Genomic DNA, 16,119 nt, shown 5'->3' with positions numbered 1-16,119 from the left:
AAGTAGTCTAGAGGGCCTTTGCTTGGTGTCCAATAAAGGGAAACATGAATTTTTTGGAACACTTATGCTGGCAACTCCTTGAGAGTTTTATTTGAGAACAAGACTGTTTTATTTGTCTTTATTTATTCAAGGCCTAGCCCAGAGAAGGCCTAGAACAAACACTCAGCACATACTAGTGAATAAATGAATGGCAACAGCTACCGTAGGAAGGTAATTCTTATGGATTGTGGAAGCAGGTGTGGCCTCATAGCAGAGGTTGTCCCGTCCCAGGAGGGACCCAGGCCTCCAAAACCACCGTGGCCAGACCCTGACAGAGCCAAACTCTTCCTGTCCTTCTTGCTGCCTGGGTCAGAAGTCTTCCCTTAGCTGATAAAGCAGTAAAAATTCTTTCCTCTAATAATCTGTTGGCATGGAAACTTTATTAAATCTGACTATTAAAAGCAGAAACTACATTTTCAGCATGTCCTTTTGTGCTATTTCCTGAAATCTATAACCTCAAGCACTCGGATTGCAGGAAATGTAATTATGGAAAGCTCCTTCTGAAAAAGAAAACTTGTTTTGCTTTCATCACAAATAGGAATAACCAGCCACACTTTCAGCTGCCCATGGCATTTATGGGCACAAGCCATGTCCCAGCACATCCCTGGACCCATGGGCTTCTCAGAGTGGTTACTTCAAAACAGCTAAGTAGCTTCCTCTCCAGCTTTAAATCCCTGGTGCATAGCCCAAGAGCACCCCAAAAATGCAAGTTAATGATGGAGATGATAACTTTATTTGCCAAACTTTGTAATTTGGAGCTTAAGGACCAGTGTTTTTCTTCTTGAGTTCTGGTCTGTAGTTAGAACAGCTTGCTACCTCAGAGGATGGCCTCAGAGCAAGGTCCCAGAAAGGAGACCATGAAGAAGTAGCCAGTGAGGTACCTAATGAGTGTGGGGTTCCAGAAGCCAAGTACAGAAATAGTTTCCCAAAGGAAACAATGGACAACAGTACCAAATGCTGCTGGGAGGTCAAAGAAGAAGGCTGAGAACTGATTACTGGATTTGGCCACTTGGAGGTACTTGGGGACCCTGACAAGAGGTGTGTCAGTCATTCGATTGGACTGGGTTTCATTGGGACCAAGGAGGAAGGAACTAGAGGCAGTTAATATATTCAGCTCTTTAGAAGAGTTTGACTATAAAGGAGAGTGAGAAATAGGGTGGGGACACATAGGGCCAAAGGGGGGCTTTTTTTTTTTTTTTTTTTTTTTAAATGGAGTCTCACTCTGTTGCCCAGGCTGGAGTGCAGTGATGCAATCTCGGCTCACTGCAACCTCCACCTCCCGGGTTCAAGCGATTCTCCTACCTCAGCCTCCTGAGGTACTGGGATTACAGGTGTGCACCACCAAGCCTGGCTAATCTTTGCATTTTTAGTAGAGACAGGGTTTCACCATGTTGGTCAGGCTGGTCTTGAACTCCTGACCTCATGATCCACAGGAGGGCTCTTTAAAGATGGAAGTTTTACAAGGTATTTGTATGCTGATAAGAATGATCCAGTAGAGAGGGCAAAACTGAATATGCAGGAAATAGGAGTGGGAATAACAGGACAAATAGGCAAAAATGATGGGATCCAGTACACAAGTGATGCTTTAGCTAGGAGCAGGGAGGCATCGATGGTAACAGGGGGAAAGGCAAGTACATGGACATGGAGGCAGAGGGTCCACAGACTTGGTGGTGAGAGGATTTGGAAGTTCTGTCCTAGTTACTCGTATTTCCCTTGAGCCTTGCTCCCCACTTCTGAGGGCAAAAGAATAGGAGCACAGTAGTCCCTACTTCATGAAGTTGTTGGGAAGATTAATTGAGCAAATGCTGTGCTAGTAAGCACATAGCACAGAGCCAAGGCCACAGGAAGAGTGATCAATAAATGGCAGCTGACCCTGCATCCTCTTATTGTAATGTATGATTCTTTCCCATCTGATTTCCCATTGTTTTGAGTTCTCCCCTTCCAGAGGTAGAGCTGAATGTTGACATCTACTGCCTAAGTTCACTTCCCTCTGCCTCTGCTACCACCCCGTTCTGTCCTTCCCCAGGGAAACCCCATAACACCTTTCCTGCTGCCTTCAATTAGAGTCAGGAAGGGCTGTCTTAGCGGCAGAGATCGTGAAGGGATGGAAGCAAACCTGGGAAGGAAACCCCCAGGTTTCCCTGCTTTGGGTGACTGACAGGCCCAAGCCACCTTCTCTCTCGGTTTCCTCATCTATACAACTGTTGAATGCCATTATCTCCAATTCCCACCCAGCACTGAATTTCTGTGAGTAAGCCCAGTTATTCAACCTGCAACTAACCCCAGGAGACAGCTGACACTCAAGAAAAAGACCCATCCAGAGTGTAGTGTCTACGGGATCATCTCTGATGGAATACCTTTGGCGCCATCTGGTGGCACGTGCTTTGCGCAGCCCATCCTTTCAGGGAGGCAAAAGGCTGTCCTGAAACAGACTCAGATGAGCAGAAAACTCCGTCTAGTGCCTTACCTACAGAGGCCATCTAGTTCAGTGCATCTCAAACTTGAATGGCATACCAATCATCTGGAGATCTTTTTAAATACAAATTCTGACTCCATAGAACTGAAATGAAACAGGGTTTTATGGTTGAAGAGTATTAAGTATGGAGTTATTTGCCGGGAGGCGGAGAAAATGGGGAGTTCCACCTAATAAATGGACTTTGAAGAAAATTAAGGACAAAGGGGATTTGGGTACTTCAGGAGATGGTCATACAATGCAATTCTCCTCGCCCTCTCTTTAAGTTATTTAAATTCTTATTTAAATTGCTTGTTGATGCTTTCTTGGATGCCAGCTTGGTGTTTCTTTTGCATGCAGTACCGTGGTGAGCCTGACCATGATAAAGCCCAGCTTCATTCAGGTTAGATGCAAAAGTAGATATGGGAAAAGAAAGGGTGGCTAAGGATGCCTGGGGTAGCAAGGAATGTCTTGCTGATCATTTGGGCTGAGTGTTAAGGAATAATGAACTGCAAAAAGGTCTCTTCTAGATAGGGAGAATAGCATGGGCAAACATACAGAAGTGTAAACACGCATGGCATGTTTAGGGATCAATGAATAATGCAATGCTACTGGTACATGAAGTACACAGGGAGGTGCTGTGGAGGTAGGCTGATGCTGATAACATACTTTTCTGTACATAAACTAACAAAAAGTATGTCATGAACAACTGTTTTATAACAGCCATCACACTTGTCATCATTTAGTAACTTCTTTCCTTACAAACAGAAATGAGCTTGGTCCATTTTGTTACCAATGGTATGCTCAGTACCTGAGCCTGGTTCATAATTGATGCTCAAAAAATAAATGAATGTAACAATTTCCAGTGATCTCTGACTACCCATTGTGTTCTAGTGTTTTGTGCCCAAGTTTTGGTAAACTGGGAGTTCCCTGATGGCAAGGATCATGTCTGATTCATCTCTGTCTTCCACAGTGCCTGACATGGTTCCTGTCACTTTGTAGGCCCTCATAGGATGCACACTGTGTACTCTGGGGACCCTGGGAAGGATGTTAAGAAGTCTCAGTATCCTCAGCCCTATCTCTGTGACATTGCTGACAGTTCAGCACTCCCTCCAGGCCTATCTCTGTGACACTGCTGACAGTTCAGCACTCCCTCCAGGCCACAGCTGTGTGAAGACAGGGGTACCTGTACCCTATCTTCTGAGGAGTATGTTCCTGCATAGAGTCCCACCTTCAGATGTCCACAATGATGAATGTGCACTTATTAGCCTCTAACTGTATGCTGTGCCCCCTATCTCAGCCACTGAGCCAAGTATAAATCCAACACATGTTCTAGGAAAAGGCCCACCCCAGAGCTGTCAAAAAAAAAAAAAAAAGCCACCTGGAAAACTGGAAACAGAGAATATAGAAAATTCACTCACACTCCCACCCTGCAACTATTAGTATTTTGTAAGTTCCTTCTGGATTCTATGTGTGTGTTACATTACAGTTAGAATCATCATATGCATACTGCTCATGTTCTCTTCTGTTCTCTTCTTTCCACCCAACTCAATGGAACATAGGTTAGTAGATAAGCACACAGGCCCCAGAGCTTGATTCCCTGGATTCACATCCTGGCTCTGTTATATGATCTTGTACAATTCAGTAAACCATACCTTATTTTCCCAATCTGTAAAATGAGGATGGCAATAATGAGGATTAAATAAATGTCTTCATGTTAAGACATATAAAGTACTTGGAACAACATCTGATGTTAGTGACCAGCTTCACGGCATTTTCCATGCTGCTGCATAATATTCATGATGACCATTTTTAATAGCTATAAAAGAGTCTACTGTGTCTACACTGGCTACTTTGCTTAATCATTACTCCTTTGTTAGATGTGTAGGTTATTTCCAGCCATTCTGTATTATAAATAACACTGTCGTAAATATCCTAATATATACATTTTGGATTTTTCCATATATAGATTCTCAAAAGTAGAAGCATAATGTCAAAGGGCAAAAATATTTAATGCCTTTACTCTAGATGGAGAACAGTTCTCCAAAAAGATTGTAGCACTTTAAAATACAAAGTATACTGGAACATTTCACTTTTCATTCCTCCCTCACCAGCCCTAGATGGCAACATGTTTTTTAAAAAATTATGCAAATTTAGTAAGCCATAAATAGTCCTACTTTAATTTCCTTTTGTTTTGCTTTGGTTTCACCATTGTGGGGGCTTAGGGTTGCTAATTGTGATTACTTTATTGTGAGCTCTCTGTATCTGAGTCTATACCACTTGCTTTAACAGAGCAAGTGGTAGAGACTTCATATTTTTTTAAAAGTTGTCTATTAAAGAATTCAAAAGACAAAAAAGAAACACTAAGGGTCTGCTATGACTCCTGAGGCTAAGGGAACAAAGGAAAGAGGAGGTGGCAGTTGGCGGTGTTGGTGTCACTGAGTGGCATGCTATGAGGCTAGTTCTCTCAGTGACGGCCAAACTGCAACCTGGGTTCAACTGCTGCTTCAAGAACAAACTAATGCTGTGGAGTTGAAGAACTAAGGCTGTGGGGCTGCCAGATTTAACAAAACCAAAATACAGGACACCCAGTTAAATTTCGGTGTTAGAAACAAATAATTTTTAGTGTATTTATGCTAATATTGCATAGGACATACTAAAACAACTTACCGTTTATCTAAAATTCAAATTTTACAAAGTGTCCTACATTTTACCTTATAATCCAAACAAGACAGATGATGCAAAGCACATTATCCCCTCGTCTAGCCTTTGTCTCCCTCTAGCACCTACTGTTGGTGCCCAGCATAGAGCAAGTTGGCAAAGCAGAAAAGTGGTTTGCAGACAAAGCAGTGTAAAGAAGCTGAGAAACAATTACCCAATAATTGGTACAGTCCACCTTTCTGGCTACTCAGCACCCATATACAATACTAGCACGTGTGTACTTCCACACAACAAAAACAACTCTGGCCGGGCGTGGTGGCTCCCACCTGTAATCCCAGCCTTTGGGAGGCCAAGGCAGGCAGATCACCTGAAGTCAGGAGATGGAGACCAGCCTGGCCAACATGGTGAAACCCTGTCTCTACTAAAAATAAAAAAAAAATTAGCTGGGTGTGGTAGTGGGTGCCTGTAATTCCAGCCACTCGGGAGGCTGAGGCAGAATTGCTTGAACCCGGAAGGCAGAGGTTGCAGTGAGCTGAGATCATGCCACTGCATCCAGCCTGGGTGACAGAGTGAGATTCTATCTAAAAAACAAAAACAAAAAAAACTCTAACAAAATGCCTGGCAACATTCAACTATCTTTCTAACACCTGAAGACATTCTCACCTCCCCAAAATGGGGATAGACAATGTCTCAACAATCAATTTAGTCATCTCTGGAATAGTCATGCTATCTACCCTCTAAGCAGAATTAATAGCTCATAAAATTCAGTCACATTTGAAAACTCTTATCATCTAAGGACTAACATGTGGAATTAACCTCCAACAGAACTTTTATAAAATAATTAGGAGGAGAAGGGAGAAGCAATTAGCTAATGCATACCATCATATATAGTTACATCATGATCAAGGAAGAAAAATATGCATGGCTGCTACATTCCTTGTTCCTGTAACCAGTCATGGTGCCAAAGATGATTTTTATAAATTTCTTCCTCAATCTTCCATTCCGTGTTTTCTCGTCATCAGACAGGACCTCAGGTGGCTGGGATTCTTTAACCAGTAGGGTGACCCAAACCTTCATTTCTGAAGGATCTGAATCCTCCATAGTCCTGAATCTCCTTAGTTGCAGTAATATTTATTAATATATACTATTGAGCATGGAAATATGAAGATACTCCTCTAGAAGACTCCCCTAGGCTTCAGAAATAGTCCTCACTGTCCCTTTGATTATCAGGATGAATCATAACAGCCAGAAAAGTAATCCCCTTCTTTGCCCACTGTTTTAGTGCCATGAAGAGCCCCAGCTGGCCAGGGAGCTGTTTCAACTCCAAATTCAATAAAATCATGTTGTAAATCCTAATGGAAGTATTTCCTTCTTGGCAACTAAGACCTCCAATCCAGTAGAGCACAAAATTAAAGAGACAGGAAGCAAAAATTCTGTACATGGGCTATTAGGTGAAATGGTAAAAGTAGCCACTCCCATTTCCATCCCACAATTTCTAGACCCATGCATTTTGGCTAGGAGAGAAAAACACAATGTCTTGTTTGCTAAGTTGTCATATATTGCATCCCATAAAACAGAACCTCATTATCTCCATGGGGTGTTACTTCAACTTAAGTCTTAAGACGTCAGTAGGCCATTCTACTGATCTATGAGGCCAGCTGCTCCTGAGTGTTTGAGTACATATTAAGACTAGTGAATTTCATGGGCATGAGCATATTGCTGCCCATCTTTTACTGTGAAGTAATGTCCTTGATTAAAAGCCTTGCTGTTGGTAATATATCTGGATGGTGAATAGGTATTCCAAACATCTACAGATGATGGTGCTGGCAGAAGTATTATAGACAAGGAAAGAAATCCATAACCAGAATGTGTATCTGCTCCAGTGAGGACAGATTTCTTTCCTGTCTATGATGGAAGCAGTCCAGCGTAATCATCCTGCCATCAGGTGGATGGTCCCCCCAGGGAATGGTGCAGGAACTCAGGAACTCAGCATTGTTCTCTGTGATTGACAGGTTAATCATTCAGCAGTTAACAGTAACGGACCAACTTGGTAAGAGGAAGCCCATGCATAGCCTCCATCCTTAACCATCATGGCTGTTTTATGCATAAGTCCATGGGGCAAACTCTAGGAGACTGGAGAAGATGCTGTCTAATATACACAGGTCATGCCATTTTGTCCACCTGATTACTGAAAGACTGTTTTCCTCGTGTCCTTTGAGAAACTCTCACACGGAGCACAAATATCCTCTTACTCTGTACCTATCCCAAGAGGCCCATCCACCTACCTTTTCCCCAGACCTCCTGATCACCAGTCTTACTATTTTGTTCTTTCCCAGTCCCTGACCATGCAGCTAAACCATTAGCAACTACTCATGAATCAGTGTAGTGCTAACCATCTCTTGAACCAAAGTACACAACTAAATTTATCACCTGAAGTCATGTCCATTGTCCTTTATCCTTATCTTTGAAAGCTACCTTTTATTGGGACTGTGAGGCTGCCACTTTGAACAGCTTGTAAACCAAGCCCAGGTGTTTTCTCCTTGGTAAGCTGCTCTTAAGGAATCCCCAGGGAAGCCTTAGATGCAGATTCAGGGAGAAGAAGTCATGTAGCAGTGGCTCAAATGAATCTGAGCCACCTACTTATGCAACTTACTTGTCCCTTCCACACATACTCAAGCCATTTGATGATGGTGTGCAACCAGACACACTCAACCTTATGACTTGGTGGATAAGATGGGCAGCTTAGGCCACGTGGTCATTTAATGCCTCATGGTCAGGTTGTGTTCTCATTTTTTTAAAATGTTTTTATCCACTTAGCCCTTATATCATTCTACGAGGCTCATACTTCTTTTTGTCGTCCATTATATTTATCCCTGTCATTTTCTTTATGAATGATGGTGGTAGTAGCATCTGGCTATCTGATCCCGTCTCATGGGGTCAAGTAACAAACCAGGAGCTGTTTCTCAACTACAACAACAAAAAAGTTATCTCCAAAAGAGAGCATGGATTTGCACTAAAACTTGTGTGCCTACAAGGCACAAGAGCTAAGAAAAGTTGCCTGTTCCTCCATAGGTCCGAGGTGTGGGGAAGTCTGCCAAGGGTCTTCTCTTGGGAGCTGGGGGCCTGTGGCCAGAGGCTGATTTCAGGCCACTCTGTTTCAGGCACAGCCTCCGTTGCTGTGGCAGGGATCCTGGCTGCTCTGCGAATCACCGAGAACAAGCTCTCCAATCATGTGTTTGTTTTCCAAGGTGCAGGCGAGGTATGTGCCGTTGAGGGTTTCTTTTGTGGTTCCAGGAGGAAAATAAGAATGGGTGGAAGCATAACAAAAAGGGAAACATTCTGGGGTTCTGAAAAGAGGAAGCAGCACAAACATATTGTGATCATTGCAAGCTGCCTGCATTTGGTAGGCTCCAACATTTGGGTGTCTCAAGGCAAGGACTTAATTAGGCCTCCTTTGAGTCATGGAGGTGGGGGAAAGAAGAGGGACTCATTATGGTGAGACATCAGATAAATGTTCAGCAGCTATTTGCCCTGTGTCTGAACATCCACCCTATGGTACCTTCCAGGCAGCCATGGGCATTGCCCACCTCCTTGTCATGGCCCTAGAGAAAGAAGGTGTACCGAAGGCAGAGGCCACAAGAAAGATCTGGATGGTGGACTCTAAGGGGCTCATTGTCAAGGTACTGTCAGTCTGGAGACCTGGAGGTTTCCTGACACCTACAGCTCCCAGGAACTGGACTGGAAGAGGTCTCCAAGAAGTAAACTGCTCAAACAGAATAGAGAGCAAAACAAGGCCAACGGCCTAAGCGCTAAAGCAAAAGATTCATTCCAAAGTAGTTGTGCAAGTGTGTAGATGTGTGCCCCTTCTAGTCTTGTCCCCCACCACTTCCTTACACTAGCCTCCAGCCACATTAAATCATAGTTTCCAAGAGCAACCTGTTCTGTCTTCCACATCTTTACACATCTTGTTCTTCTGCCTGAAGAGCCCTTCTCCCTTTTTCCACATGCCAACTCTCATACTTAGCCTCTTCCCAGTTTCTTCCTTATCTTCTGATAGTACTTAAATGTTACCTTCTCCAAAAAGCCTATTTCCTGCATCTATGCTCCATACATTGTACTTACCACACTATAGAGAAGTTGTCCCTTTACTGTCTCCCCACTAGGCTACAGAGTCTTGATATCAATGCCTGGCACATGGTAAGTGCATAATTAATGTGTGAGGTGTGAGTGAAAGAAGGAATGAGAGAGAAACAGGCCAGCTTCTGGCTAGCATGTGGTAAGGACACAACTGAAGGATCCCTCCCTTAGGGCTACACTCAGTGCTTTAATTCCCAGAATTTCACTAACATAGATTTTCAGTGTGAGATGAAAAATTATGGCAACGATGGGAACAGGGGAAGTACTTAGGACATTGACCAAGAATGGCAGAGATCCTCAGCAGAAACTGACCTATTTGACCCTTCCTATTGTTCCATATGTAACAAGATTTCTGCTGGAAGGAACTCAGCCCTCTTCCTACCCTACTGTCTTTCCAGAGCATAATCTGGCCATAGGTGCAGGTTGGCAGAGACTGCCACTCTCCCCTCTTCTCCATCTTTCAACGTTTCTCACTCCCTCAAGCTCAACCCTAGCCAAGGAGCTCTCAAGGCTGACATCTTCGCACTGGCTCCCATGAAGCCAGCTAACCCAAAGGAATCAACAAAAGCATCTGAACCCATATACCGCACTTATGCCAGCCTGTCACCCACCAACTTCCATTTGAAGAAATGTAAGGAACTGTAGCTGGTTAGGCATGGCTAGTCATTATAAGACCTTCTTGGAGCTTAGTTTAGTATTATTCACAGTGAGATTAATGGCTCTTATAAGCACATTCACATTAACTCCCTGACCCTGGGTGGCACAGGTCCCCATCCCTCAACTGAGTCTGGGTGCTGGATGCCTTGGGGCAAAGGGTCTTGGTGAGACTCAGGCATTGCCTGAGAGCCTTTCTGTCCTGGCCCAGGAAGCCATAATCCTAACAGCTCAAAGAAATTATTTATGGATTCTCCATATGTGGTTTGGGTTAAAGAAACATGCGCGTGCGTGCGTGCGCGCACACACACACACACACACACACCCTACACCCCCTCTCACACAAGCTTAGGTCCCACCATAGGTTCTTCCAGGAAATGTTAAGAGTATGAGCCCCAAAACTTCTGACAGCTCAGAACAAACCATGGGGCTCAGCAGGAAACACTCTTAAGAGTTTCCAAATGCATCCGTACTCCTGCCCAACAGGCCATCACCACCACAGCTGCTCTGTGTTCCTTTGCTTATAGGGGAGGAGCCACCTGAACCATGAAAAGGAGATGTTTGCCCAAGACCATCCTGAAGTGAACTCCCTGGAGGAGGTGGTGAGGCTGGTGAAGCCCACAGCCATCATAGGTAAGAGGAGGGAGGGTGCCCACTGCCCAGCCCAGCTAACTCTCTTGACTTGCAGATGCAGAGACAGAGGCTCAGCCAGGAAGCCTAAGTAACCCATGGAAACAACTCTTTCCCCTATCCTATGCGCAATTCAATGCTACAAACATTTATTGAGTGACTGCTGTATAAAAAAACCATAGAACTAAGGTGCCAGAGCTAGGGCTTATTGATGCAGAAATATACAATGCAGTAAAAAAATGCAGGGCTGGTCTCTTGAACCACAATGAGATAAGCACTCCTCTTCCAAGGCAGACCCTGGCATCTCCCTGTGTACTGAGGAGCAGCTCACTCTCCATGGAAATGACCAGGAATGCCTTCACAGGAGCAGCTTAATTGGCAGGGACCTGAGATGGACCAGTGGTCCCTTAGAGATAAACAGGAGGTCTCAGGCAGCTCAAGTAGAACGATCCTTTTCCCTCTGCTCCCTCAGTCCTTGTGGCAGATGCCGGGCCCGAGACCAAGTCTTTTATGGTGTTCCTAATTCCCCTCCCAACCACCAGCAGGAGAGGAATGGGTTGTTTACAAAGAGTAGGCATCCCCACTACCCCCCTTTTCCCTGTAGGTGTTGCTGCCATCGCAGGAGCCTTCACGGAGCAGATTCTGAGGGACATGGCCTCCTTCCACGAGCGCCCTATCATCTTTGCCCTGAGCAACCCCACCAGCAAGGCCGAGTGCACAGCTGAGAAGTGCTACCGGGTCACCGAGGTCAGCGGGGAGTCCTTCCTTCCCCCAGCTGAGAGGACATAGTAAAATTAGTATGAGTAACCCCATGAGGGTGAAAAAATACTCCTACATTGCTGATGAACAAACTGAGCTTCAGAAAGATGAAGTAACATGGCCAAGGTCACAGAACTAATAAGGAGTGGAACTGGCTGTCAGATCCAGGTCTGACGCCAAAGCCCAAGCTCTTACCTGTGTGCTATGCTGCTCAAGGTTCACCCTAAATAACACAGAGCTTTGACCAGAACCCAGAACCTGAGGCACCTGTAGGCTCTAGGCCACGTCCCATCATGTCCTGGGTTGGCCCTCCCAGGAGGTGACAAAAATAGCACTGTGAACCCCATCACCTTTCAGCAGTTTCTTGGCTGCTAGGTAATAGGTGAGGACTGAGCTTTCTGGTCAAATGAACAAATGTGCTTTAAGTAACCGCTATGTTCTCAGCACAGTGCTGGGCATTTGGGAGAGAATGAAGAATTGTCCAACATTTGGAAAATAAGAATAGGCCACTGTTATTGCCCCAAACCAGCTCCAAGTTCATCTCTGGTTTTCTTCCTGCCTCCAGGGCCGAGGGATTTTTGCCAGTGGAAGTCCTTTTAAGAGTGTGACTCTGGAAGATGGCAAGACCTTCATTCCTGGGCAGGGAAACAATGCTTACGTGTTCCCTGGGGTGGCACTGGGAGTCATCGCTGGCGGGATCCGGCACATCCCAGATGAGATCTTCCTCCTGACAGCAGAGGTATTACTGTCCCTGCTCCCTCAAATGCTTACAGTAGGGTCTGTAGGTTGACACCGGATCCTATGCCTGATTTCTCTCATCATTTCTGCCCATCTACCCCAATGTTGCCAGTGGATTCCCAAAGTGCTTAAACCTCAAGCATCTCTCATGGCAACCTTGAGGCCTGACCTCTTCAATCACACATGGGACTTTTGAGGGGGAATGAGGAATAGTGGCAGACAGTATTAGCAACAGGCACTGACAGGGAGGAGACATGCCTCATACTGCCTCCTGCCTTCTAGCAATGCCATCTAGATGCCAAGACAGGTGAGATGCCATCAAAGTCACCTGAAATTGAGGGCTGGTAGACCATGACAGATGATGGATTCTTCCAGTCACAGGCCTTGGCCAAATCACTGCGGTAACTGGTGGTAGTAAGCCCCACTAGGAGAGCTTTCTGTAAGGGAGGGGGGGTGTCATACCTGCTTTTGTCTCCTTGGAGCACCCAGATCTTGAGCACTGATAAGAGGTGTTCGAGATGTACCTATTCCAAGTATCCTACTAGAAAAGCACACAAGAGTTCTTTACTAGAGACATGATGAAAACCATGAATCAGTTCATTAAGAATGACAGCCTGTTCACACTAATGGTTATTGATAACAGTTACAGTGGCTGAAATTGCCAGATGGTTACCAAGTGCCAGGCACCTGACATTTATTCTCACTCTGACAAAACCAAGGCACAGAAATGTCTGTGTTGGGAGGTTAAGCTAATCAAAGCCATATAAAAATATGAAACATACTTATACCCAACAAGCTCTAAAGGCTCTCCTGTGACTTCTAACATCCTTCTGCATTTCCTTGTCACTGAGGCACTAGTGAGAGCCTGAAATCAATGAGACATGGGTATGGCTTCCACGCAGCCCTGTCTGGATCCACTTCTGTGAGTCCCACAGGGGACTACCTCATGCATCAGGTCTCTTCTTATTATGTCTAGTCTTTGAGCCCTGGCTCTCCAAGACTGTGCAAATAATGTCACCCAAAGGCTTTTCAGCTGCCCCCAGCCTTGTGCACACTACTTATGATTTTGTGTCACGGTTCTCTGTTCCTCTTGTCTTGAGTATTCTGTTTGTCTTTCTTCTCATTGCTATGATGGGTGTTCTTGTCCTGTAGCTATGGGCAGAGCTGTGTGAAGTTCCCATTGGATGGAAAGAGTTACTTTTTGTTTGAAATCAGCCTGAAAGCCAAGTCCCCTGTTGAGCAGAAACACAACTGCTAGAGTCCTTCCTATGTAATCCCATGAGACATCCACACATCTGCCCCACCACCTCCAGTGCTGTGAGGCAGTTCAGCTCCATCATTGCATGAACAGTGTCCATCACTTACACAGGAACCTCTCCTGGATCTACTTATTAAGCACCTGCTGTGAGCAAAATAAGGCCCCTCCCCTATAGGAGCTCATATCATGGTCTTCAAAGGCATGGCAGGTTATATTTCTGAAAAGGGTTCTTTTAGTGAAGATAATTTAAGTTGAATTTGATTTTCCTATGGAAAATTTAAATAGGCTTTAAGGAGATGTGCACATACTACCCCATTTCATTGTAACAACTCTGTAAAATAGGTAAAGTTCTTACTCATATATGAGTTTCAGTCACTAGCCCAAGATCACTGGTCCTGTGAGCCCAGGATGGCCCAGGACAACTTGACTCCCTGTTGAAAAGCATTGCCAGTGCCCACCATCTTAGAAGTGATCACACACATATCTCTTCTCAAGGTAACTTTTTTCTTTTGAGATGTAGTCTTGCTCTGTCTCCCAAGCTGGAGTGTAGTGGTGCAATCTTGGCTCGCTGCAACATCTGCCTCTTGGGTTCAAGCGATTCTCCTGCCTCAGGCTCCTGAGTAGCTGGGATTACAGATGCCCACCACCACGCTGGCTAATTTTTGTATTTTTAGTAGAGACAGGGTTTCATCATCCTGGCCAGGCTGGTCTTGAACTCCTGACCTCATGATCTACCCACCTCAGCCTCCCAAAGTGCTGGTATTACAGGCGTGAGCCACCACGCCTGGCCAGGATAACTTCTCTAGATGCAGATCTAGCCATGGAAATCTTGCTGCTCTCGTTTCAACCCATCTTCTATACCTTCACAAAGAGAATCCTTTGAAACATAGATCAGGCCAAGTCTCTCCCCTAATTTCAGACCTTCATGTGCCTCCTTAGTGCATACAGGATAAAGTCCAAACTCCTACCCATGGTTTCCATACAAGGAACTTCATCACCAGTCCCTCCTTTCCTCTCCAACCTCACTTTTGATGTCTCCCTACCATTGATCTATCCAGTGTGCTGTTTTCAGTCTCGTACCCATGTTCTCTCTCACCTTCCAGCATTTACAGATACCATTCTCTCGCCCCTAATTCATGCTTTTTCCTTCAGATATCATCCTGTGACACTCCGGGAAGCCTTTCCTATACATGGTAGACGGGATCCTGTCATACTCCATGCCTCTATGCCCTCTCTCATTGCACTCACCCACTATAATGCTATAATCGTTTGTTACTTGTCCACTCACACCAGTCTCCGTAAGGGAAAAGACGATGGCTTCTTCACCATAGAATCCTTCCTTATATGGCTCCTCAGCACCTAGCACAGAGCCCAGCACCTAGCACAGAGCCTAGAGACTAAAAGTGAGGCTAAAGAGGAAAGGAGGGCCCAGTGATGAAGTGCCTTATATGGAAAGGAGTTTGAAGGAGCCATACAAAGGTCTGAAATGAGGAGACAGCCTTGGCCTGCTCTACGTTTTGAAAGATATAGTAGAGCTCAGTTAATGTTTGACTGAATGAAAGATGGAAGTGTAAAAAGGACGTAGAGGGGGAAGCACATTTCCCTTATATCTAAAAACACTGAGGCATGATAAACTTCTTAGCCTCATCACTTCTAAGACACACAGTTCTCAGAGAGCACCAGTGGCATTTCCCAAGTTTAAATTTAATACCAGAAGACTGGGTGGGAGTAGATTCAGAGCCACCACATTAAAGAGGCTGATTTGCAAGGCTGACCAAGCTCCAGCGTCTGAGCCTGGGGGATAAGGGCCTGTGGCAGATGAGGCTTAACCCTCAGAGGCAAGGTCTGAACCTGGAAGGGAAGTGATGGGAGGCTTTGTTCTCAGGATGATGTGCTTAGGACGTTTATTCAAATAAGGTATAAGACTCAGTCACTCACAGAGGAGAGGCCTTCCTCAGACTGAGACCAGGGCTGAAAGGAAGCGCTCCAGGAGCCTGAACACAAAGACATAACATAGCCTAGATGGTCACCCAAGATGGGACCAAGCATGTGGAAGGAGGCTGAAAGTCAGGAAGTGAGGGACCCAGGAATCCCTGTGCAACAGGCTGGATCAGCCAAGAGGAGATCTCATAGCCTTTTCTTTGCAGGCCATAAATTTATTCATCTTGGCTTTAGTCATTTTCCTTTGGAATTCAGAAATATTTATGTTGTTTTAAGCCCCTGTCAGTCTTAGAGTACAGAAAGGATGTGTCTTTTCTTAAGCCCAAGCATTAAGCTCCCCTGGTGACAGAGTCAACAGTTGGAACTGCAATGTTTGACTAACTATGCAGGGTGGGGTGAGTCTCTAGGGTAATGGGTTGGGCTTGTTTTGGGAAAGTGGAGACTCAGCTTATTCCTCTCGGTTCTCTCCTTCTCCCCAGCAAATTGCCCAGGAAGTCTCTGAGCAGCATCTGTCCCAGGGGAGACTGTACCCACCACTCAGTACCATCCGAGACGTGTCTCTCAGAATTGCCATCAAAGTAAGGGGCATCCTACCCCTGTAATATGGGTAGTGAGGCTCAACCACTTTGTCTGTCTGTGACTTTAGGAGGGCTAAAGGGATGGAAACTGCGGAGACATTTGAGCTCCTTGAGCTGCACTACATGCAACTCAGAGGCTGGGTGACAAAGTCCTGCTTGCAGCTTGAGCTCGACCCCAAACACCCACCCAGGCCAGTTCTGGGAAAGCTCCTGGATTTCCCCTCATACACCAAGCAGAAAGGTCATCAAAGTCCATGGACCAGAATGTGAGA

General features: G+C 45.2%; 1 protein-coding gene across 4 annotated transcripts in view; it reads left to right on the top strand.

Moving 5' to 3' along the window:
• The window catches only part of ME3 (malic enzyme 3), a 211,516-nt gene that overhangs the window by 188,624 nt on the left and 6,773 nt on the right, over positions 1-16,119 (top strand). For 2 of the 4 annotated variants that reach the window (XM_012469477.3, XM_012469481.2), the window contains exons 8-13: positions 8,314-8,411; positions 8,719-8,832; positions 10,471-10,576; positions 11,178-11,320; positions 11,898-12,071; positions 15,749-15,847. In XM_012469477.3, coding sequence (XP_012324900.1) covers positions 8,314-8,411; positions 8,719-8,832; positions 10,471-10,576; positions 11,178-11,320; positions 11,898-12,071; positions 15,749-15,847 — 734 coding nt within the window. The remainder of the gene's footprint in view (positions 1-8,313; positions 8,412-8,718; positions 8,833-10,470; positions 10,577-11,177; positions 11,321-11,897; positions 12,072-15,748; positions 15,848-16,119) is intronic. The other 2 variants (XM_012469479.2, XM_012469478.2) reach the window with 2 other exon arrangements.

The sequence above is a fragment of the Aotus nancymaae genome, unplaced genomic scaffold, assembly GCF_030222135.1.
Source record: "Aotus nancymaae isolate 86718 unplaced genomic scaffold, 86718_ANA_hifiasm-v0.15.2.pri h1tg000059l, whole genome shotgun sequence".
Classification (NCBI taxonomy): Eukaryota; Metazoa; Chordata; class Mammalia; order Primates; family Aotidae; genus Aotus; species Aotus nancymaae.
This window is presented reverse-complemented; position numbering and strand designations above follow the sequence as displayed.